The 22,812-nt window shown below is 50.2% G+C and overlaps 1 protein-coding gene across 4 annotated transcripts in view; it reads left to right on the top strand.

Annotated features, from left to right (window-relative positions):
* The window catches only part of CHD7 (chromodomain helicase DNA binding protein 7), a 771,490-nt gene that overhangs the window by 505,873 nt on the left and 242,805 nt on the right, over positions 1-22,812 (top strand). For all 4 annotated transcript variants that reach the window (XM_078687262.1, XM_078687261.1, XM_078687264.1 and 1 more), the window contains exons 5-6: positions 2,833-2,970; positions 9,941-10,006. In XM_078687262.1, the coding sequence (XP_078543388.1) occupies positions 2,833-2,970; positions 9,941-10,006 (204 nt within the window). The remainder of the gene's footprint in view (positions 1-2,832; positions 2,971-9,940; positions 10,007-22,812) is intronic.

The raw sequence follows: 22,812 nt of genomic DNA, 5'->3' as shown, positions 1-22,812 counted from the left end.
CGTCCACCACCACGTCCACGTCCTCCACCACCACCACATCCACGTCCACCACCACCACGTCCACCACCATGTCCACGTCCACCACCACCACCACGTCCACCACCACGTCCACCACCACCACCACGTCGTCCACCACCACCACGTCGTCCACCACCACCACCACCACGTCCACCACGTCCACCACCACCACGTCCACCACCATGTCCACGTCCACCACCACCACCACGTCCACCACCACGTCCACCACCACCACCACGTCGTCCACCACCACCACGTCGTCCACCACCACCACCACCACGTCCACCACGTCCACCACCACCACGTCCACCACATCCACCACGTCCACGTCCACCACGTCCACCACCACCACGTCCACCACGTCCACCACCACCACGTCCACCACCACCACGTCCACCACGTCCACCACCACCACGTCCACCACCACCACGTCCACCACCACCACGTCCACCACCACCACGTCCACCACCACCACGTCCACCACCACCACGTCCACCACCACGTCCACCACCACCACGTCCACCACCACCACGTCCACCACCACCACGTCCACCACCACCACGTCCACCACGTCCACCACCACCACGTCCACCACCACCACGTCCACCACCACCACCACGTCCACCACCACCACCACGTCCACCACCACCACCACGTCCACCACCACCACGTCCACCACCACCACGTCCACCACCACCACGTCCACCACCACCACGTCCACCACCACCACGTCCACCACCACCACGTCCACCACCACCACGTCCACCACCACCACGTCCACCACCACCACGTCCACCACCACGTCCACCACCACCACGTCCACCACCACCACGTCCACCACCACCACGTCCACCACCACCACGTCCACCACCACCACGTCCACCACCACCACATCCACCACCACGTCCACATCCACCACCACGTCCACGTCCACCACCACGTCCACGTCCACCACCACGTCCACGTCCACCACCACGTCCACGTCCACGTCCTCCACCACCACATCCACGTCCACCACCACCACGTCCACCACCACGTCCACGTCCACCACCACCACCACGTCCACCACCACCACGTCCACCACCACCACCACGTCGTCCACCACCACCACGTCGTCCACCACCACCACGTCGTCCACCACCACCACGTCGTCCACCACCACCACCACCACGTCGTCCACCACCACCACGTCGTCCACCACCACCACGTCGTCCACCACCACCACGTCGTCCACCACCACCACGTCGTCCACCACCACCACGTTGTCCACCACCACCACGTCGTCGTCCACCACCACGTCGTCCACCACCACCACGTCGTCCACCACCACCACCACGTCGTCCACCACCACCACATCACTCGCCACCACCACATCACATCACATCACTCGTCACCACCACATCACTCGTCGCCGCCACCACCACCACATCACTCGGCGCCACCACCACCACATCACTCGGCGCCACCACAGCATCAATGTTTCAAGCTTTATTACAAATGTCACAAAAAGATGTTAATATTTCACTTCTATTCTTGGATTTTCGTCACAATAAAATACACTGAACAATATCTTCACAAAAGTTATTTACAAAAGTTTAAGCTATTGCCATTATTAAATTACAAAAACTTGTATTTAACTCTTCACAATTCCCCCAGCCAGAGGAAAAACGGGACGTACTCCAGTAATAGTTACCAGCATTCATTAGTTGCCATGTTTTCATCTTCTAGGCAAAAAGCGAGCAGATCTACGTGTTTCGGTATCACGCTCACGATCTTTTATTTAAGTATTAATTATTTTAAAAAAATTAAAAGCTATTGTTTGTAATATCAATACATCTTAGTCACGTAAATACAACACATATTGCATTACAAATGCTATAGGTGTCACATTTGCGAAAGTTATAACTATTGGCATAGTAAATGACAAAGCTATTAATTTTGCTATTTTCAAAACCAACACATAAATAAAAAAATTGTCATTTACAATACCTATACCTCAAACTGTGTTGATGCCAGACCTATTGCATTGCAAATGCTTGTTTTAAATGGTTTCTCCTACTGCAGGCATGACCTGCTTTCCTGCAACATTCAGCGCTCCATGCACGCTTTCACTTTCTAAGCAGCCCTGGACAATGGCGACGCTTCTTTGAATAGATCTCGAATTTACAAGAGTTTGAGCTACTGGCATTGTAAATGACACTGCCTTTTATTTATGTGTTAATTATCAAAGCATATAAATAAAAAGGCATTCTCATTTACAATGCCAATAGCTTAACTCTCGCAAATGCGAGACCTGTTGCATTGCAAATCCTTGTTTTGTCGTTCTCTATGAAAGACCAATTAGTGTAATCTTAATTCAAAACCATTTGAAAATGTCACTAGTAGCAACCCCCCAATACCTTAATTGCTGAGAACTTCTCCAACAAGGAATAGCTGCTGTTTGGCCATCACATATATACTGGTTTAGCGCTTTATATGAGGAAGCTCGAAATTGAAACTGTGGCTGCTAAACTGAGAATACAGTTTATTGACTTGTATGCTCTTTCCTTTTCAGTATCATGGGGTCTCCCTTTTTTTTTTTAGCAGGATCTGTTTTGATTACTGTATTGAGAAATATCCAAGCTAAACACCCTGCTGCAGCATTTTTGTCTTTCTCAGGAGTATTTTGCTGCACTCCCTGCTTAGATGTCATTGTATGGATATACTAGGCTAGCTGTGTGCATCACACATGTATTCCAAATACACCAAGATTTTAGCCTTGAGCTTTTCCTCAATTTTGTACTTAAAAGAAATATCAATAATTTATATTTTCAGAAGAGACGCTCCAGCAGGCAGGTGAAAAGAAAGCGGTACACAGAAGACCTGGAGTTCAAGATTTCTGACGATGAAGCAGATGATGTGGATGCTGCAGGAAGATACTCTCCTTCAAACACTTCTCAGTCGGAACAGCAGGTCTGTTAACCTTAGAAATGAAGTTTAACTTGAACGGAGTCATCAAACTGACAAGACATGCAATAACAGTCTGAAATTCTGCAATGTTCTAAATAACATTTTGGTTTTATTTTAGCTTTTGCTTATTTTTAATTACAAGTTACTTATTCCATACAAAATCGTATTCCATGTCAATATTTTTACCTAAAAAGAGGTAATAAAATAGATTTCCTAGGCAACATTTAAAACCTTTTTATTTTTCATAGTTTTTACAACCAGAAAGAAGCATGATAGAGTGGAGCAGGAAGTCTAAAGCAGATTGACAATAGGACACAAAACTTGAGGTAGAAGTGGCTGTGTGTGTCCCAGCGGTACAAAGCCATGGGTTAATTTATAGCACAGCTTGTTGGGGACCTGACGCACCCGTGCACTCGAGTGCCGTGGTTGGAGTGGCAGGTTGGCTAGTCATGGGTGGTACATCTGGAGACATAGCACATCTTGAAGGGCATCCGTCTGGTCGAGGAATACATGCTGCTGACCCCAAATGTTTGTTGGTCTGGAGGAGACAAGTTGCAGCACTGAATAGTCCTCTGCTCTTTCAACGTACATTGCCATGTTGTGCAACCAACTGGCTATGGTGGGTCCCTTATCTCGTTGTCAATGCATCGCCATATGTCGCTTAGCTAGGCATAAGATTATTCCTGTGTATCTCCTAGCCATCGCAGGGACGAGCCGGCCATAAACCAGCAATGCAACCACTGCACCAGGAGTCACTATGTGGCCTGTCATTAAAGATGTGTTAAAATACTTCTAGACAGAACCAGTGCATCAGGCGGCAGAACCCTACCACTGCAGGGTAAGTGTTGTATCTTAGGCAGCGGTCTGTGCTGTGTGGACCTTTTCTGTGCTGTTTAATTGGGGTGTGATAGGCCAAGAACTTGTAATAATGCAGCTTGTGTCTGTGGTTCATAGATCTAATTTTCGTCTTTTGGCAACTCTGTGATGGCTACTCCCAGGTTAGTCTCCAGGCCTGTCTGTAGCTCTGTGTCTCTGTCTACCTCTCCGCAGGTATCAGTCTGTAGAGTCTTGAGATCCATCTCACCTTGTCTGGCGATGAGATCAGTTATGTCAAGGGCAGTAGGTCCTGCGACTTGCCCAGGTATTTGGGTACCTTGCTCACTGTAGGTCTGAGTCTGTGGTAAGTATATATATCTAGTAGGGGGGTCATCAGTGTTCCTCCTGTCTGACGGGGCTCTAGAATGTGTCCTTTGTGAAGGAGACATCGCATTTCTATTGAATGCTGTTTCGAGGCAGTCCATGACGCCCCTTTCCCTCATCAGTGGCAATGCCGGCTTGTTGAGTATGCACAAGGCCGGGGAGTGTAAGACGCTAGCATTAAGCTTTTTCCCCTATGCATTTCCATGCCCAGCAGCTCTTGGCCTCCGGCTTGATACTGTGTTGGGCGTGGGAGGCAGACTGACAGCAAGGTGTGCAGCGGGGTCGGTGCCATCTATTCCCAGTTGGGGATCAGGAAGGGGGTGCGCCTATCTGGGTTGAACCAAGAGTGGCTGTGATGACACTGCACCACCAGGTAATAGATATCACAGTTTGACCCCTCAAAGCCACCCCTTTCATAGGGTAATGTTATTGTATTGAAACATATTCTCAGTAGTTTGTCTGCCCAGATCGGCCTGTTTAAATGTGTTCTTAGTGTACAGAGTAAGGCTTTGTTTAGCAGAATGGTAATAGTAGTAAAAAAAAAAGTATAGAAATGTGTATGCATCTAGTGGTAGTTTGCACCACACTTTCACCTGATTTGCCAGTTTCACTATTGCTGGGCTATAGTTCAGTCAGATTAGCATACTGGGGTTCCTGTGCAGGCACACTCCCAAATATTTGACAGTTTCATCATCCCATCGCAGAGGGAACGTCAGTGACCGATGTCTGTAAAAGTCAGCCAGGGGGAACAACTCTGTCTTGTCCCAGTTGATATTTGTACCAGAGAGCCCACCAAATTTGATTATTTGCCAAATCAGCGGCAGTAGATTGACCATGGGGTCTCGAACGAGTAAGAAAATGTCACCATGTACATGGAGTGTAAAAGGATCCCATAGTAAATTGAAGGCACCTATGCATGTGGATATTTCGGAGGAGTCTCGTCCTGGGGACAAGGTCCAGTTTGAAGAATAGGGGGATCGTGAGCAACCCTGCCTTGCACCCCTGTGGATGGAAAATGGATCTGCTGTTAGGCTTTTGGCACAAACTCGTGCCACCAGGGCGGATAATAACCAGTTTATCGCTACGTGACCCGAGCCGGGATGCAGAATCTCTATGGTCGACATAAGATAGGTCATTCCTGTGAATCGAAAGCCTTCTCTGCGTCTAATACAGCGACCGCCCCATCCTTTTCTGGTGGTACCATAGTAAGTTGAAGATGGTTGACCAAAGCCCGCTTGTGCTGGGGCGACAATCTATCCAATTAATAGCGAGAGTTGGTTATCCAGAACTGTAGCAAGAATTTTGTTATCTAGGTTAAGGAGGGATAGTGGACGGTACAAAGTACAATTGGCAGGGTCTTTCCTCGGTTTGAGTAAGACCGTGCTTAAGGCGCCCCGAGTAGTAGGCTGGAGTATTTCCTACTTCATATACCTTCAATAGTTGGGGCACCAAAAGGTGCTTGTATGCTTTGTAAAACTTGGATGGAAGGCCATCTGATCTGTGGGCCGTGCCTCCTGCAAGTCACTCCACCGCCACCATGATTGCATTGGCCAGTATTGGCTCAGCGAGTAGATATCCGTGGCTGCCCTTGAGCCAGACCATGGCCACTTTCTCGAGATAGTCTTGAATGGCATGGTGGTTGTCTCCTAGTTGGGAGCTGTATAGTGTCTTGTAATATTTACTGGACCAGTGTGTCCATAATTGTCTCACTTGCTATGACAGCCTGCCTTGCTGTATTGGTGAACTGCATAATATTGGTTTGCTTTCGCATACACCTCAGCAAACCGGCCAGTGTCTTACCAGGCCTTTCACCCTCTACCTACTGACTTGCTCAGGGACTTTACCCATGTACAGTATTGCCCTGTCAGCCAGTCTCTATTTCTTCAGAATGTCATTAATTTATTTGATAGTTATCTTGAGTGATCATGGATGCTTTTGATTCAAGTGCTCCCAGCTCCTGTTCAGTGGAGCCTAATTGAGCCTTGATGTCGTTCAGTATACCCACCGGATTGATTGCACAATACCCCTAATGTAAGCCCACAGAGCGGCACAGCCCTGCACTGTGCCCTCATTAACTCAAAGTATTCAACAGTTGTAGGACATATGTTATCCTGAAAGACCTTTTCGTGCAGTACCTCAGTGGGAAATCTGCACATGATGAACCCCGTTTTGGCCGCATACCAGTAAGTTCCAAAAATACTGGGGAGTGGTCGGATAGGACTCTGAGCATATAGTCTACATTTTGTACCCAGGGGTACCCGCAGTGAGTAGCCAATAGTCTATCTGAGAGAATGTGTTATGGGTGTGTGAATAAAAGACCCATTTAGATGGGTTGTTTCTTCTCCAAATGTCGTAGAGGTCACACCTTTCAATGCCCCTGCCTGAGCACATGGATAGATTTGTACCTGTGGGCTTCCAGTGGTACGCTACCATCTAGGGTCGGATCCAAGGCAAGGTTAAAGTCTCCTCCTCAGAGGATCGATCCAGGGCCCGCATTGTGGAGTGTTGAGTACATTTCTCCCCAAAAAATTGTGGAGCCAGTATTGTGGGTGCATATGTTCACCAAGAGCATCTTTTGACTAGACAGCAACCACTTGAGGACAATGTTAGCAGCCTGCTCGATTTACATGTTTGAGGGAAAGTTAATGTGTTTGTGTATTAAAATTCATTACCTCGTGAGTAGCTGCATAATGAGTAGTACTTATGCATGCCCCAGAGACTAGCAAAAGTGGTCGGTAGCGCTGGTGAGATGTGCGGTTTTTGCAGGACCACAATGTCTATTTGTGTCTGTCAATGTATGCCAAGACTGAACGTACCTTTTGGAGGTTGTTTACACCCTGAACATTCCAGGACAGGTGTTTCTACTTCATCAAGGTCATGTTTTTGTGTTGTCTGTGGGACCACTTGTACATGTTGGTGTGTGACACTGTGGCGACCTGTGCTCCAGCAAAAATGGTTTCTTATGTGGTCGCAAATCCATCCCCCCACCCACACCGATTTCTCCAACATTCGGTGTCAGACAACCCACCCAGATCCAAAACAAACCAAATTAGACTTAACATGGTGCCGCACACCCTAAGGTGCCGCTTAGCTGCAGAACATAACACAGGACCCAGAGTCTCACTCTGCTGTAAGTATGATACAACAGCCATGCTAAGTATTTAGCCTAAAGCCACCAGAATGAATAGGCAGGCATGTGTGTGTGTGACAGTGAGCAGGACATTGCTACCACCTGGTCCCCCAACACATGGGGTCCCATGTCCAACACTCTGTTGAGCTAGCCACATAGATGGTTGGACAGACTAGTCAGGAAGAATCTACCCACGTCGTCTAAGAGATGTACCGTACGGCAACCCAGGTGTCCTCCCATTAATGTTAATTTTAAGTCGTTCTTGGCCCCTGAGGTGGAACGGTCGCTGCTCCGGTCCACAATAGAGTTCTGTCCTTTGTGCGAGTAGGTCTTAAGGAGTTTGCAGCAGACCCTGCCTCCGCTGACAGAAAGATGCATATCTTAAAATCTAGGTCCACCTGTAGACATGCTGGTTAGAGCATGGCATACCTGAGCCCTTTGGAATATAGGGTGCGCTTGTGTGCGCCAAACTTATTTCTGGCCAACTACACCGCTACTGTAAATTCAAGGTAGTGGAAGAATAGTGGAGCTCTGATGGAGAAGAGGGCCTCGCTCTCGTATCAGACGCAGCACAGTGTCCGTCGCAGAAGTTTAGCAACCTTGCAATCAATGGGCGTGGTGATTCGCAGGTGGTGATCTATGGCCCAACAAACAATGCCCATGCTCCGCCATGAACAGTTCAGAAAAGGAGACCCTACGAAAGAGCTCAGGCAGCTTGGATTTCATAAATGCATTCATCGCCCCATGTTTGTGGACTCTGCAACACACGTGATGCAAATATTGTTCCACCTGGAACACGCCTCCAGGCCTTCATTTTGGCAGTGATCAGTGCTAGCATGTTCTCCTTTTTCAATACTTTTGCAGTTGTGGCATTTGGGTCATCCTCCAGGTATGAGAAGCATCTTTTAGCTCCATCTATCCTCTCATTTTGGCGGCTAAGACAGTCTAACATCTTGTCTATACTAGTTGTAACAGAATCGGTTTTGTGATGTATGGACGCCAACCTTTTCCTGAATTCCGGCAAGATGTTTGTTTTGGAGGCCGCTTCATGTTCGTTCCGCTTCCAATTACCTTCTTCGACAAGGACTGCCTCCTTTCAGAAGGCAATCTTGTCAGTGGCGGCTGGTCCCGGGAAGCAGCAGTGGGGAGTGGAAAGGGTAGAAAAAGAATTCACTTACCTGCATGTCGGCCGCCGCTTCTCCTCTGTCCTCTTCTGGCTCCTTCTGTGGCAGCAGGAAGCAACCGGGCTCCCAGGTTCCTCATAGCCAATCACAATGCTGCAATGCAGTGTTGAGATTGGTCTGAGCATCGTAGTTTGGCAATCAGCCAGGGAATGGGAGGCTGGGCATGTTCTCCACCCAGGCTGTAATGCAGCCTGGGTGGAGGACATGCATTCAAAATCCGCATGACCGTTTTGTCCGGCCAATCAGTCATTGCGCACTCAGAGTGGGACCACTTCGCGACTCCCTCCTCCCGCCCCCCCTCCCCTCCCCCAACATCACCCCCAGGGGCAGATCCTCCCCGCCCTTACAAGATGCCGCAGCAGGAACGAATATATTGATCATGTCAAGTTGCTATCATTTTACTTTCTTTTTTCACATTGCGAAAAGCAGTGGGGCAATGCTGCTCCACTACAGCGGTGGACCTGCCACTGAATCTTTTGCTGCTTGAGTCATTCTTTCCTTCGTTTGCCTGGGCCAACCCCCCTCCCTCTCCCTATCCAAGCCAATCCACGGAGGGAGAATGGTAAATGGCAAAGCAGTGGAGTCTGGGAGGCAAGGCGATGGAGTTGCTGCTGGCAGTTCACCTAAGGCTGCCCCCCACTGAGTAGCAAATTCACACAGTCTCCTAACTATTGGGCCCTTGCATGCCCAATCGCACCCCACTAGGATGCTCAGTGCTGCTGCCTGCCTTTCTAGCTGGCCCAGGCCACTTGTGATGGCGCGATCTTCAGCATTGCTCCTCCTACTCCGGGAGTCTTGCGGTGTAAAGAAGGTGCGAGGGGCAATCCCTGAGGATATGGTGTCGCTGCAGGGTCCAGAGCCCTCTGCTGGTTCCTCAGTTATGGCAGAACAGCGTGGACGGTTGACAGAAATTAGACATGATGGCTAAATGTTGTGCTTTATACCTTATGTTTGCCTCTTCTAATTATCAGGTGTTCCTACCGCATTAATGGTACACTGTTTGACCACGGAAGAAAAATGTGCCGGTAGTCTGGTTGTGTTAGGAAATACTTTAATGCCCTTTGGCTGGGTTTGTGAATTGGTTGATCTTCCTTTTGTGGGATTTGAGCTTTCTGGGATTTGAACTTGCAGATATCAGTAACAAGCTATGAGCCAAAATGTACTTGTATTTTGGCTTCTGGTCCAGGATAATGTATGTGCGTTTGTATATGTGACTCCTGCCACAAAACCGCAGCATAACCACAGATGTTAGAGCAAAGAGCTATTTTTTAAATTCTGATTTTCACACTAACTGGTGATAATAGTTTGCACATCCTCTTCCTAAGTTTACAAAGAAAACTTTTTACCTCATTTTGCTGTTGTCAAGTGAAGTACTAAATATGTTGGTTTTATGTGTACAATATGGTGAAACCAAGTATAATTTCATAATAATTTATCACTGGCAATATTAATGTTTTAGGAATCTATGGATACCGAAGGGCCTGTTGTTGAGAAAATCATGAGTTGTCGATTGGTCAAAAAGCAGGTAATTGTATTTCTTCCCTATGAATGCCAAATACAGTCACATTTTTAAAAGTGATGCTTTTAAGAAAGCCCAGTTTGATGTAATCAAAGCATTCTGATAGAACCCAGTTACAGTGGAGTAGTACAGACCTAACATTTATAGGTTTGTGTTGGTACACAATAATACATTCGGAGTATACAGTAGAGGCAAAGGATACGACACAGACAAAGTGTGTGCTGGAGCATGGAGTATCAAGTAATGAGGAAAAAAGTGATGGGATAGTAAGTGATTATGTAGGTGTGTGCTTATCAGTTTCTCAAGGAATAAACAAATCAGTAAGTAACTTAGCCCCATGTAGAATGATTGGTGTGATTTTTATCAAGTGCCAGAGTAGAGGGAAAGTATGACAAACATTCTGAGGAGCAAAATTGAGCCCTGAGCATGTCCATTGCTCTGATATGTCCTGGGCATCATAAATCAAAAATGTTTTTATCTGTCGAACCGTTTTGATCATTGTAAGCAAAATGAGGTACTCCAGATTGAAAGTACAGGAATAATGCCTTGAACAGTGCCCATTCGGCATTGTTTTTATATACTATTAACTAGATGTTTCTAGTAATTGTTTTAAGTGTAATACCGAAAACAGCATTATAGAATAGCAGCAGCACATGCATGTCGAGGTTCTATATTTTGAATTCTGTCTTCTCCTGCTGACCAGAAAATGTATCACTGTGGAAAAAGTAACCATGTAACAAAGCCTACTTTTGCAGCGTGAATCTTTCTGGATTCACTATGCTGTGCATTATTCGGCGGTCTTGTGGTTGGGTCCGGATTCGTAGTCTTTTCTTTTTTTTTTTTTTGTAGCCCAGGTGGGCGTCGGCGTCACACCCCTTTGGGTGTATTTCCGGTGACGTCGGCATGCTTCCTGCGGAAGCTCCCACTCTTGGGCGCCATCTTCAGATTCTTTTTTCCGCGGTCGGGTCTGGATCGTTCCCGTTTGGGCTCCAGACATTTTTGGAGAAAGAAGAAAGAAAATACAGAAAAGACGAGGAGAAGTCATCTGAAGACTACAGGGGACTTCATCGACGAAAAGCCGGCGAGGAGAAGGCGTTTTTCATCGAGATCATCGATGACCGTCGACGAACACGCGACCAGAGAGGCCCTGGACGCTCGATGATGGACAACACGCCGTTCAAGTTCTGCCGTAACTGCCACCACAAGTACGCGCAGAAGGACCAGCACCCGGTATGCAACCTTTGCCTACCGGTGGACCACGAAAGCGGAGACTGCAACGCCTGTTCCGCCTTCGCCCCGAAGACCCTTCGTGTGAGAGAGAGGCAGAGGGTAGCACACGCCACCCTGCAGGGGAAGGCCCCGACTCCGTCCCTCTACGAGCTGGGGATGTCCTCCGAGGAAGAAGACAACGCTGCCGCCGAAGACGACAGCTACACGGTCGTAGAGACCGATTACACGAAGACTTCTGACAAGGTAGGAGACTCTTCGGCCCCCAAGAACCCGAGAGACTGAGTCTAGAAAAATCGAGGGCAAGACCCCGAAAGCGCCGACGCCAAAAAAGGTGGCGTCCGCGACTACTCCCAGGCCCAGCGGATCCTCCGAGAAGGAGTCCCCGGCGCCGAGGGCTGCTGATCAGCAGAAAACGTCGAAAATCGTCCCCGAAAAGGATCGATCGACGCCGAGGGAGAAAGACCCGAAACTGACGACGACGACCAGAGACCCAAGATCCGGTCCGACGTCGAAAACTTCGACGCCGAAAGGTACGGCAACGAACCATCCGCCGAAAAGAACGGCCGACCCATCCGACGCGGAACACGCGGCAGAGATGGAGAAGAAGAGAAGGCGCCTCGAGGCCGAAATGGAGAACATCATGCAGCGGAAGAAAGATTTCGATGCAAAGATAAAGGCCTTCACGATCCCTCACAAGACCAAGCCACCGGTGGTGGAGGCAGTCGAGGAGGAGGAAGAGATCGCCGAAGTCGTCTAGGAACAAGACCAGGACGTCGAGGTGATCGACCAGGAGGAGTACGAGAATCCCTACGATAGTTACAACTATGGGGAGGAAGAAAGCAGGACAGACGCAGACTCGACACCCTCTGACCTACAGGAGGTAGATTACATAGATGTCGACACCGACAGCCCGGAGGAGGTGGTCGACACTTACCCCTCGAGGCCCTCGCCGCCGGACGACATAGGGGCCTACAACTCGGTGATACAGGCTGCCGCAGCAGCTTTCAAGCTCAAGCTCGACGAAGAGAAGCAGAAAGCAGACTTCCTTCTAGAAACATTGCTCCCAACACAAACGAGGAGCCAGTTCCTTCCAATGCTCGAGAGCGTCTTGGCTCAGGGGAAGGAAGCTTTCAGGGAGCCCGCAACATGCAAGGCAGTAACTCCCAGAACTGAGAAGAAGTACAAGCATGCCGCTAAGGACCCGGCCTACATTCAGGGCACGGTCTCCGCAGACTCCGTTATCACGGCCACAGCAAGGAGGAGGGCTAACGTACCCACTACCTCGGGCCCACCACCGGATAAGGAGAGCAAAAGGATGGATCTGGTGGGCAGAAGGATCGAACGGAATGCCGCGACCCACTGGCGCATGGCTAATTCCAACGCCCTGATAAACAGGCACATGTACCAAATCATGGAGGGACTGGGGCAGTTGGTGAAGGACTTGCCCCAGGATGCCAGACAGAAAGCCGAAAAGCTGGTTGAAGAGGGAAAAAACGCGGCAAACTCTTGCCTTAAGACGGCCCTGGATGGGGCAGACACCGCCAGCAGGCTCATGATGATGGGCGTCACGGAAAGGAGGCACGCCTGGCTCAGGATATCCGGTTTCAAACCGGAGGTGCAACACAGCATCCTGAACACACCGTTCAACGGCAGCACGCTTTTCGGATCAACAGTTGATGAAACGCTCAGCCAACTGAAGAAAGATAACGAAACAGCAAGATCCATGGGAGCATTGTAGTTCAGAGGGAACAAGAGGGGCACCCCGTCACGGAGGCCCGGCGGGAGAGGCGGAAACCAGCCAGGTACATCACACCAGGCTTTCCAGCAAACGCACCAGGCAGACTCGCAGACTCAGCAGGGTCATCAGAAGCAGTCCTGGCAGTACCAACAAAGAGGCCAGTCCTTTCGAGGGAGAAATGGACGGGGACAAAATAGAAGAGGGGGGCAGCAGCCCACCTCCAAGTGACTTAAAAAAAAAAATCTGTGTGCCCGCCCACAAAAAAGACCTCAGGGGGCAGCACGTACAGATATGGGTCAAGACAAACTAGACACCTACGACCACATGACACCAGTGGGAGGAAGATTAAGATTCCACCTCCAAGAGTGGAGAGAAATCACATCAGACAAATGGATCCTCAACATTATCCAATTCGGATACTGCATAGAGTTGGAGGGGAGGCCAACAAGCAGAAACCCAAAAAGAAAGCCACTAGCAAGCAAGCAGCTGCAGTGTCTTCAGGAAGAAGCAAAAGAACTCCTGTAGAAGCAGGCCATAGAACGGGTACCCTTCAAGGAAAGAAACACAGGAGTATACTCAACGTACTTCCTGGTACCAAAAGTAGACGAAACAATGGGACCCATTCTCGATTTACGGTTCATGAACAAATTCATAAGAACGCAAAAATTCAAAATGACCTCCCTGCAAGAGGTGCTCCCACAATTGCAGATCGGGGACTTCATGGTCACAATAGACCTCAAAGACGCATACCTGCACATTCCAATGAACAGAAAGCACAAGCACATGCTCAGGTTCACCGTCGGAGAAAGCCACTACCAGTTCACGACACTGGCCTTCGGTCTAAAATCAGCACCAAGAGTTTTCACAAAGTGCCTCGCAGCAGTCGCAGCGCACCTAAGAAGGCAGGGGATACACGTATACCCTTACCTGGACGACTGGCTGGTGAAAGCAAACTCATACCAGAAATGCAAGCTGCACGCACATACAGTGACAAGCACGCTCATAAGCCTGGGGTTCTCCATCCATTGGAAGAAATCCTCAATGGAGCCAGAACAAGTGAAGATCTTCCTGGGAGCACAGATCAACACCTTACAGGGCAAGGTGTTCCCCAGCGAGAAGAGGGCGAGGGCGCTGGTGAAGGAAACTCGCCTCTACCGGAAGGGACAAGTGAGGACTGCGAGCAAGATCATGGGGATGATGGCATCATGCATCCACCTGGTACCGAATGTACGACTCCACATGAGACCCATTCAAGAATGGCTACAGGAGCAATGGTCACAAGCTACAGGCAGTTGGGAGGATCTAGCGGTTGTAACGCACGCAGTGCAGAAGGAGATGACATGGTGGACCATGGAGAACATAGCAAGGGGAAAGCCTCTAACGCCCCCAACGCCAACAGTGACCATCACCACAGACGCATCCCTGAAGGGATGGGGCGCTCACATGGAGGAGCTCAAGGTGAGGGGTCTGTGGACACCAACAGATGCGACAAAGCACATCAATTACTTAGAATTGAAGACAATCTTCCTTGCACTGAAAGCCTTTCAAACAAGACTGTACAAACACAAGGTGTTGATACAAACAGACAATACCACTGCGATGTTCTACATCAACAAGCAGGGGGGCACACAGTCAGCCCCGCTTTCAACGCTGGCGCAGGAGATATGGAGATGGGCCATCCCTCTCAAGATAAACCTGCTAGCCATACACCTGCCAGGGAAGGACAACATACAAGCAGACTGGCTCAGCAGGCAGACATCGGCATCCCACGAGTGGGAGCTCAATGCTCAGGAGACAAGGCGCCTATTCGACAGGTGGGGAACTCCATCGGTGGACCTGTTTGCCACACGCCAGAATGCAAAATGCCAAAACTTCGCATCCAGGCAGCCCGAGGAAGGATCACTAGGGAATGCCCTATGGATAGTTTGGTCAAGGACATTTGCCTACGCCTTTCCCCCGATACCACTGATGCACAGAGTACTGAGCAAATGCAGAGCGAGCAACATGACACTGATACTGGTCGCACCACAGTGGGCGAGGCAGACATGGTATTCGCAGATCATGGAGATGACACAGTGTGCACCCCACAGATTCAGCAGGAGGAAAGACTTACTCTCCATGCAGAACGGAGAGGTGCTCCACCCAGAGCCAGAGAACATGAGCCTAGTAGCGTGGCTCCTGAGGACATAGAGTTCGCACATTTAAGATTGCCAGAAAGTACCCTGAGGGTACTTCGGGAGGCAAGAAGACCTAGCACTCGGAAGTGCTATGTTGCGAAATGGAAAAGGTTCACAATATGGTGCAGACAAGAAAGACTTCACAATAAAATGAAGGACTCCACAGTGCTAAAGTACCTGACGCACTTGCTAGAGAAGAACCTTAGCTCATCCTCCTTGAGAGTTCACTTGGCAGCGATAGTCGCCTACACAAGGGGAGAAACTTGCAGGAGTTTCTTCACATCACAGGTGGTGAAGAGATTCCTAGAAGGAGCGAAAAGGATCGCACCACCCAAGCGGGTGCCGCCACCTGCATGGAACTTAAACGTAGTCCTAACGGAACTCATGAAGGAGCCCTTTGAACCAATCCACAAGGCGTCCTTAAAGATGCTAACTATGAAAACAGCTTTCCTGGTTGCAATAACGTCCTTACGCAGAGTAAGCGAGCTTCAGGCTCTGACGCTACAAGAGCCCTACATACAAATACACAATGATAGAGTTGTGATGAGGACTGACCCACACTTCATGCCGAAGGTGGTATCTAAATTTCACATGAACCAGTCTATACAGATACCGAGTTTTTCCAAAAACCGACAACTGCCGCAGAGCGAGCTCTGCACACCCTGGACGCCAGGGTGCACTACATTGAGAGGACGAAGGGACACAGGAAAACTAAACAGTTCTTTGTGTCATTCGCCAACAGTTACATGGGAAAGGCAGTAACCAAAAAGACCATCTGGCTGGAAATCTGGCTCGCCACTTGACCCCTGCCCTGCCAAATTCCTGGCTGGGATGGCGGTGGTGGTGAACCCGCTAGTCAATCCCATCCTCAATGCCTCCTTGAGGGAGGGGAGGGTCCCTAGCTCTTGGAAAAGAGTGATGGTGATCCCCCTCCTAAAGAAACCGGGTCTCGACGCCGAGGTTCTGGCCAATTATAGGCCAATTTCACTTCTTCCGGCCCTCGCGAAGATCACGGAAAAACATGTCCACGGTGTCCTGTCGAGCTTTCTGGAAGCTAACAATCTGCTCCACCCATCTCAATCCGGTTTCCGCCCTAATTTTAGTACGGAAACGACCTTGCTAGAAGTTACTGAGATCATCAGGGAGACTCTGGATGTCGGCGGGAGGGCCATGTTGGTCATGTTAGACCTATCGGCGGCCTTCGACACCGTCCCCCATAGGGCGCTCCTAGCGAGGCTTTATGACATCGGCCTTAGGGGGACGGCGTTCAGGTGGTTCACATCTTTCCTTGAAGGCCGCCGCCAGACGGTCTGGGTTTCCCAGAGCTCTGCCGAGATGCCACCACTGGGAGTTGGGGTTCCACAGGGTTCTGTGTTGAGCCCCACGTTGTTTAACATCTTTATGTCCCCTTTGGCGGCCTTGGTGGAAGCATATGGGGCCCAGATCGTCTCCTACGCCGACGACACGCAACTCCTCTTCACATGCGAGAAAGACCAGGAGTTTGATGGAGGGAGAATTCGGGACTGCCTTGCTCTGGTCTTTGACTGGCTCCGCAAATTCCTGCCCCTGCTGTCTGAGGAGCACAGGCGGATTACTGTGCAGGCTCTCGTTGGCTCAAGGCTTGACTACGCCAATGCCCTTTTTCTCGGCCTCCCTGATTACCTAGTCCAGCGCCTGCAGGTGGTACAGAATTCGGCCGCCCGGGCTATTTTTGGCCTGCGTAGACGAGCCCGAGCCTCCGGGCTGTTAGAGGCGTTACACTGGCTGCCCATCCGGAAGCGGATCCAGTTCAAGTCCCTGACCCTGATGCACAAAGCCCTGTATGGATCTGGGGCCGAATACCTGCGGCGGAGACTCGCCTTCTATCGACCAGTCCGCTCATTGCGTTCAGAATCCCTTTATAAAGCGGTGGTCCCGCGGGTGAGGAAGGCTCGCGCGGGAGGGCGCTCTTTCAGCTGCAAAGCTCCTCAGCTGTGGAATTTGCTCCCTCTCACGCTTCGCAGCACTGCCAATTTGTTCCAGTTCAGGAAGAGCCTGAAGACCTGGCTTTTTAATCTTTAGGCTGTTCTCACCGTTTTCTGTTTAGATTTTTTCTTATTTTTGCTGTGTTGTGTTATTTTTATCTTGAGTTGCAGGTGGAAAGCGCCGGGACGCTCTTTTCGAGTAGCCGTGCGCTATACAAAAGCTTTATAACATAACATAACATAACCATTGCACGATGGATCGCACAGACAATTCAACTCTGCCACAAGCGTGCAGGACAAGAGCTAGCAGAGGGGACACGTGCCCACTCCACTAGGAAAAAGGGGGCTACAATAGCCTTCCTGGCTAACACACCCATACAAGACATATGCCTGGCGGCAACATGGGCTTCGGTGCACACGTTCACGAAGCACTACTGTGTGGACATACAGATGAACAAGGAAGCTCAAGTTGGACAGAAGGTGCTACAGCACATATTCAATACCCAACGCTCATCTTCCACCCAACCGCCACAGAGATGAGAAACCGCTACAAAATCTATGCACAGCATAGTGAATCCAGAAAGATTCACGCTGCAAAACGAATAGTTTTCTTACCTGTCGGTGTAGTTTTGCAGCTTGCAGATCTTTCTGGATTCACTAGCTAACCCACCCACCTCCGCCAGAAAGATGAGGCTGGAGAGAGAAGAGGTGGTTAACAAAAGAAAGGACTTTAAAAGTACAAAGCGGTAAAAATATCAACTAAATAGAACATTGCCATTACTTCGGAAACGAAAGAAACACGGAAAAAAAGAACCCGAAGATGGCGCCCAAGAGTGGGAGCTTCCGCAGGAAGCATGCCGACGTCACCGGAAATACACCCAAAGGGGTGTGACGCGGACGCCCACCTGGGCTACAAAAACAAAGAAAAGACTACGAATCCGGACCCAACCACAAGACCGCGGAATAATGCACAGCATAGGGAATCCAGAAAGATCTTCAAGCTGCAAAACTACACCGACAGGTAAGAAAACTATTCGTTAAGTACTGCTGGTCTTCCCTTCATCATAGACAATTTGTTGCAACACATCTTGCAGTTTCTAGTCGCAATATTTGTCGAATAAATTGTGAATTGACTGCCCCAGTGTGCATTGTATCTGCAGGGAATTGAGCTTGTACCCCAGAGGTGTGTAGTGACTTGCTAAATTTGTGTTAAATTTGATACCATTGGAGCATGGCCTAGGATCATGGCCGACAAGACGTGAGCGCTCTAGCTCCCGGCCGGTCCCGCGGAGAAAATTCTGAAGTCTGGACTTAATCCCCAGCCCAGACTACAGAATCGCAACCAGCGACCTGAGATGCACCTGTATCAGGGCGAAATGAAGGCGACCGGAGCAGAGCTACGCTAGGCCTGGTACGTCACGGGGCTCTGTGACGCAGCGGCCTGAGAGAGGAGCATGGCTGGGGCCTGTGTACGGCCGGAGTACATCCTGGCCCAAGAAGACTGGGGCGCATGATCGCCCTGTTGCTCCTATGAGTCTTTTCCCCCCGAAGTGGCTAGGAAAGAGTCAACCAGTATTGGAGCCTTTCTCCGGAGGGGGAGGAGATGCCGCTGACCCGGACCGGCCGGGGAGGAGAGGGAGCCGCGCCCTCTGCAAATGTAGCGGCTGGATTGTCCCCGCTACACATAAATACCTCATTGGCGAGAGACCTGCAGTCCAGCAACGTGGCGAGCCCGAGCTGGTGATTCGGGGGCCGCTGGGGCACGGTGCTTTGGGGACTGGATTGGGCCTTCCTGAGGCGTAAGTAGGTGAGGCAACCCCCGACAGCCATCTTAGAGCGTGGGACCCTGGAGGGCTGGACATGGAAGTCCCGGTGACCTGTTGGCCCCAGCCAAGCCAATTGCGTGCACCAGAGTGGTGCTCAGCCCTGTGGGGATGTCGTTGGCCCTGTCCTACATACTCCCCCCCCCCCCCCCCCCTCCTCCTCCCCCCATCCTGTGCAGTTGTTGTGGGGCAAGGAGACTGGCAGGAGCCCCTGCAATACCTGTGCGGCTGCAGTGGGGCAACTCCTTCGGGCCCAGAGAATTTGACCGTCTTGGCGCCCCCCTCTGCAGGTCTCGAATCCAGAGTCACAGAAGGAGCGTCAGGAACGGGGCACAGCGCAAAACATAACGGCAGAGGGGGAACGGAGTTGGTCATGTGTTCTTGCTGACCCGGAGCTTGTGGTGACGGGTGGGGGTTGCACCTTATGTCCCTGTGTTCTCCTGCCTTTAAAGAGTGCCGAGCTAGGGGGTTAAGCCTTTTCAACCGCAGACAAACCGGAAGAACAGCAGGGGCCTGGTGCTGCCCAAGGTGCGAAGCTCCATTGTAGCTGGGAATGGGGGCGTCTTCACCCTGGATGCATCTAAGGGAATCCACCCTCGAGGTACTCTGAGTTAATGATTTGGCTGAGTGCTGTGGCCCGGAGAGACTGCGAAGTGTGTCACTTGTGCACAATATCGGATTTCAGGCTAATTGAGTTCATTACTATTGCCCACTACCTGTGCAAGAAAGGATGAAGAAGAGAATAAAATAAAACGCTAGTTGGGTTGTGAGAGCCCTTTGGCAGGAGCTGCCCTGGCAGACATACACTACACTGTCACCGCCCCCCCCCCGCACCCCACCCAACAGCGCATAACTCGCCAGATGACTGGGACGGACAAGGAGGATGAAGGGGGGGGGAGCGGAGCCTACACTGGCAGAGCTCATGGCAGTCATACAAGGATCCCGAAAGGCACTGGTGGCCCGGATAGAGACAGTCTCCATTGACGTCAATCTACTGCAGGCTGACCTTTGCAGACAAGGTCACAGTGGTGGAGGAGGACGTATCTGGCCTCAAGGGAGAAATGGCTGCCCTGAAAAAGCAAGTGTTGCATTTAACTTCATCAACGAAAGCCTTGGAACTCCATGCTGAAGATGCGGTGTTAAGAGGAAATTAAGAGACATGCACCTGCAATATATGCTGTTATACCCCGCGAAACTCAAGGTACTTGCGCAGGGTAAGGCACACTTCTTCTGGCCCCCGGAGGAAGTGTGGGAATGGTTGGAGATACAGGGTGATGCACTTCCTCGCAAGAACTACGGAACAGGAACGCAAACCAGGGGGGAGGACAAGGTGTCGCTTGTTGCGTACTCTGGCTCAGATAAAAGGATCACTCTGGGGAGAAATAGAACATTACATACAAGCGCCGACTCTCTTTCGGCACCGTAGACATTTTTGACCAGTTTGTTAGCAAAATGTCCGCGGGCGGGGTTGGGTTTTGGTATTATAAGTCTTCACGTTTTGGTTTGTTCAGAAAGTGCATTGCAGTGGCTTAACTATGGGTGGGCAGGGAGCGACTTCGGTGGCTGAAGCGAGCATATTCCTTGATGGGGCTTAGTACAGATTCTTGACCTGGAATGTGCAGGGGCTGGGCACTTGCACCAAAAGACATAGGGTGCTGACATTTCTTAAACGCCACCACATATCAATTGCATGTCTCCAGGAGACGCACCTAGATGATAGTGGGGCAGCCAGAGTAGCCAAGAAGTGGCGAGGTCAGATTCACTGTAATTCATTTTCTACATATGCTAGAGGTACTATGACTTGGGTGGCCCGGGCACACCATTTACTCCATCATATAGTGAATCAGATGTGAATGGCAGATATGTACTTCTGCGAGGCTCGCTAGATGGCAGAGAAATTGTCATACTAAACACATATGCGCCGAATGTTGATGACCCTGCATTCTACCAGGTCACCCAGGACATCACATACATATGGATGGGTGACTTTAATTGTGTCCTGGACTTGGCCCTTGACAGATACCCCCCCCCCCACCCCCTATAGGACGAGAACGAAACCTAGAATGTCTCAGATGCTCAGGAGGGTCATGCATAATCTGGGGGCCCAAGGTATATGGAGGGAGACAGATCCCACACTATCACTATTCAGGTCAATCTTTAACACATGGGACACAAAGTAGGCTAGATAGGGTTCTGGTATCAGGTGTGCCGGCCTTCCAGGAGACAGAGATAACACACTTGGTGCGTTACTTGTCTGATCATCCCCCGATGCACTGCTTCGTGAGTTGGGGGGTCTCCCATACTGGGTCTGAGGCGATTGAGAATGCTGCCCGATCTTCTAGAGGACGAAGTGGGGAGGGCCATGCCATCAAAGACTGTAACCGACTATCTAAAGACGAACTGGTCGGGTCCCACTGGTAGGGCAACCGAGTGGGAGGCTTTGAAGGCAGTGACTCGCAGGGCGAGTATGGTACTTGTGTTTGGGGTGATGAGACAATTACTTGGGGAGCTCGACAGGTAGGAGAAAACATTGGCTGCTATACAGACGGGGACCCCTACAGACACAGACTTGTGTAAGAGGGAACGGGAGCAGCACTAGCGTATCGTAGACATCTGTGATAGGCTTGATAAATATACCTTGATGCGGTTCCGCCAGAGGCTTAACACTGAAGGTGACAAGTCAGGTTGCCTACTGATTTGATTTTGATGATTTGATTTGTAGATTTGTAAAGCGCACTTTTGCCCTTGGGCATCTTAGCGCTAAGGGAGCAGGCACCCCCATTGACTACTACTTTGAAAACTGCGGGAGGAAGCCCTGTTTACAGGGGTGCTGGGATCCTACGGTGTTCCAACACCGGTGTTCCAACACCATTTGCAGTGGGTGTACACTGCAAACCCCGGACTAACAGCTGAGAGGCTCGTCCCCATCGTAGAGGGCTTGGTGCTCACGCAGCTCACACCTGCAGGTCTAGAGGAGCTTGAAGCAAATATCACAGCTGAAGAAGTGCAGGAAGTGCTTCGAGCCATGCCGGGAACCAAGGCCCCTGGGGTGGATGGGCTCCCAATGGCCTTTTTTGAGGTCTACTCAAATCAGCTTATTCAGCCCTTACTACAAGTATATGAGGAGGCCTTTGAAATGGGGTTATTGCCCCCAACAATGCGCGAAGGAGAAATTGTCATGATTCTTATGCCAGTGGGGAACGAACAAGACCCCTCACCGTACCACCCCCTTAAGATGATAAATTCAGATGTTAAAATTCTATGCAATATCCTAGCTGCTAGACTGGCCCCTCATTTGGCACATCTGGTCCACGAAGATCAATGCAGGTTCATACCAACCCGCAACACGGGCATGAACATCAGACGGTTAATACGTATTTTGCATGAAGTACGGCAAAGAGACGAGGACCTTGCCCTGGTTTCCATAGACTTGGAAAAGGCCTTCGGCTTGGTGGATTGGGGGTACATATTGGCGGTGCTCGGGTTGGCCAGATTCGGCCTGTGGTTTAGACGTTGGGTATAGATTCTATACACTGCACACAGCGCCAGAGTAGGGAGGGGGACACGCCAGGGTTGCTTCCTTTCTCCATTGCTGTTTGCTCTGGCAATAGAGCCCCTGGTGATTTGGGTGTGTAGGGACCTGGCAAACAGGGGAATAAATGTTGGTGGTACCTCCCATGTCATCTCACTGTATGCGGATGGCGCATTATTCTATGTACTTGTAAACAACAAGGGTTCCCTGTAAGAACGAATAACAATCAACCCCTAGGTCAGGGAATAAATTTGTAAAAAAAATAAATAAAAAAAAAAAAGCATTATTCTATGTATCCACACCACAGGAAGCGGTTCTGAGACTACTTCAGGTGTTGGAGGAGTTTGG

The sequence above is a fragment of the Lissotriton helveticus genome, chromosome 4_1 (assembly GCF_964261635.1).
Source record: "Lissotriton helveticus chromosome 4_1, aLisHel1.1, whole genome shotgun sequence".
Classification (NCBI taxonomy): Eukaryota; Metazoa; Chordata; class Amphibia; order Caudata; family Salamandridae; genus Lissotriton; species Lissotriton helveticus.
This window is presented reverse-complemented; position numbering and strand designations above follow the sequence as displayed.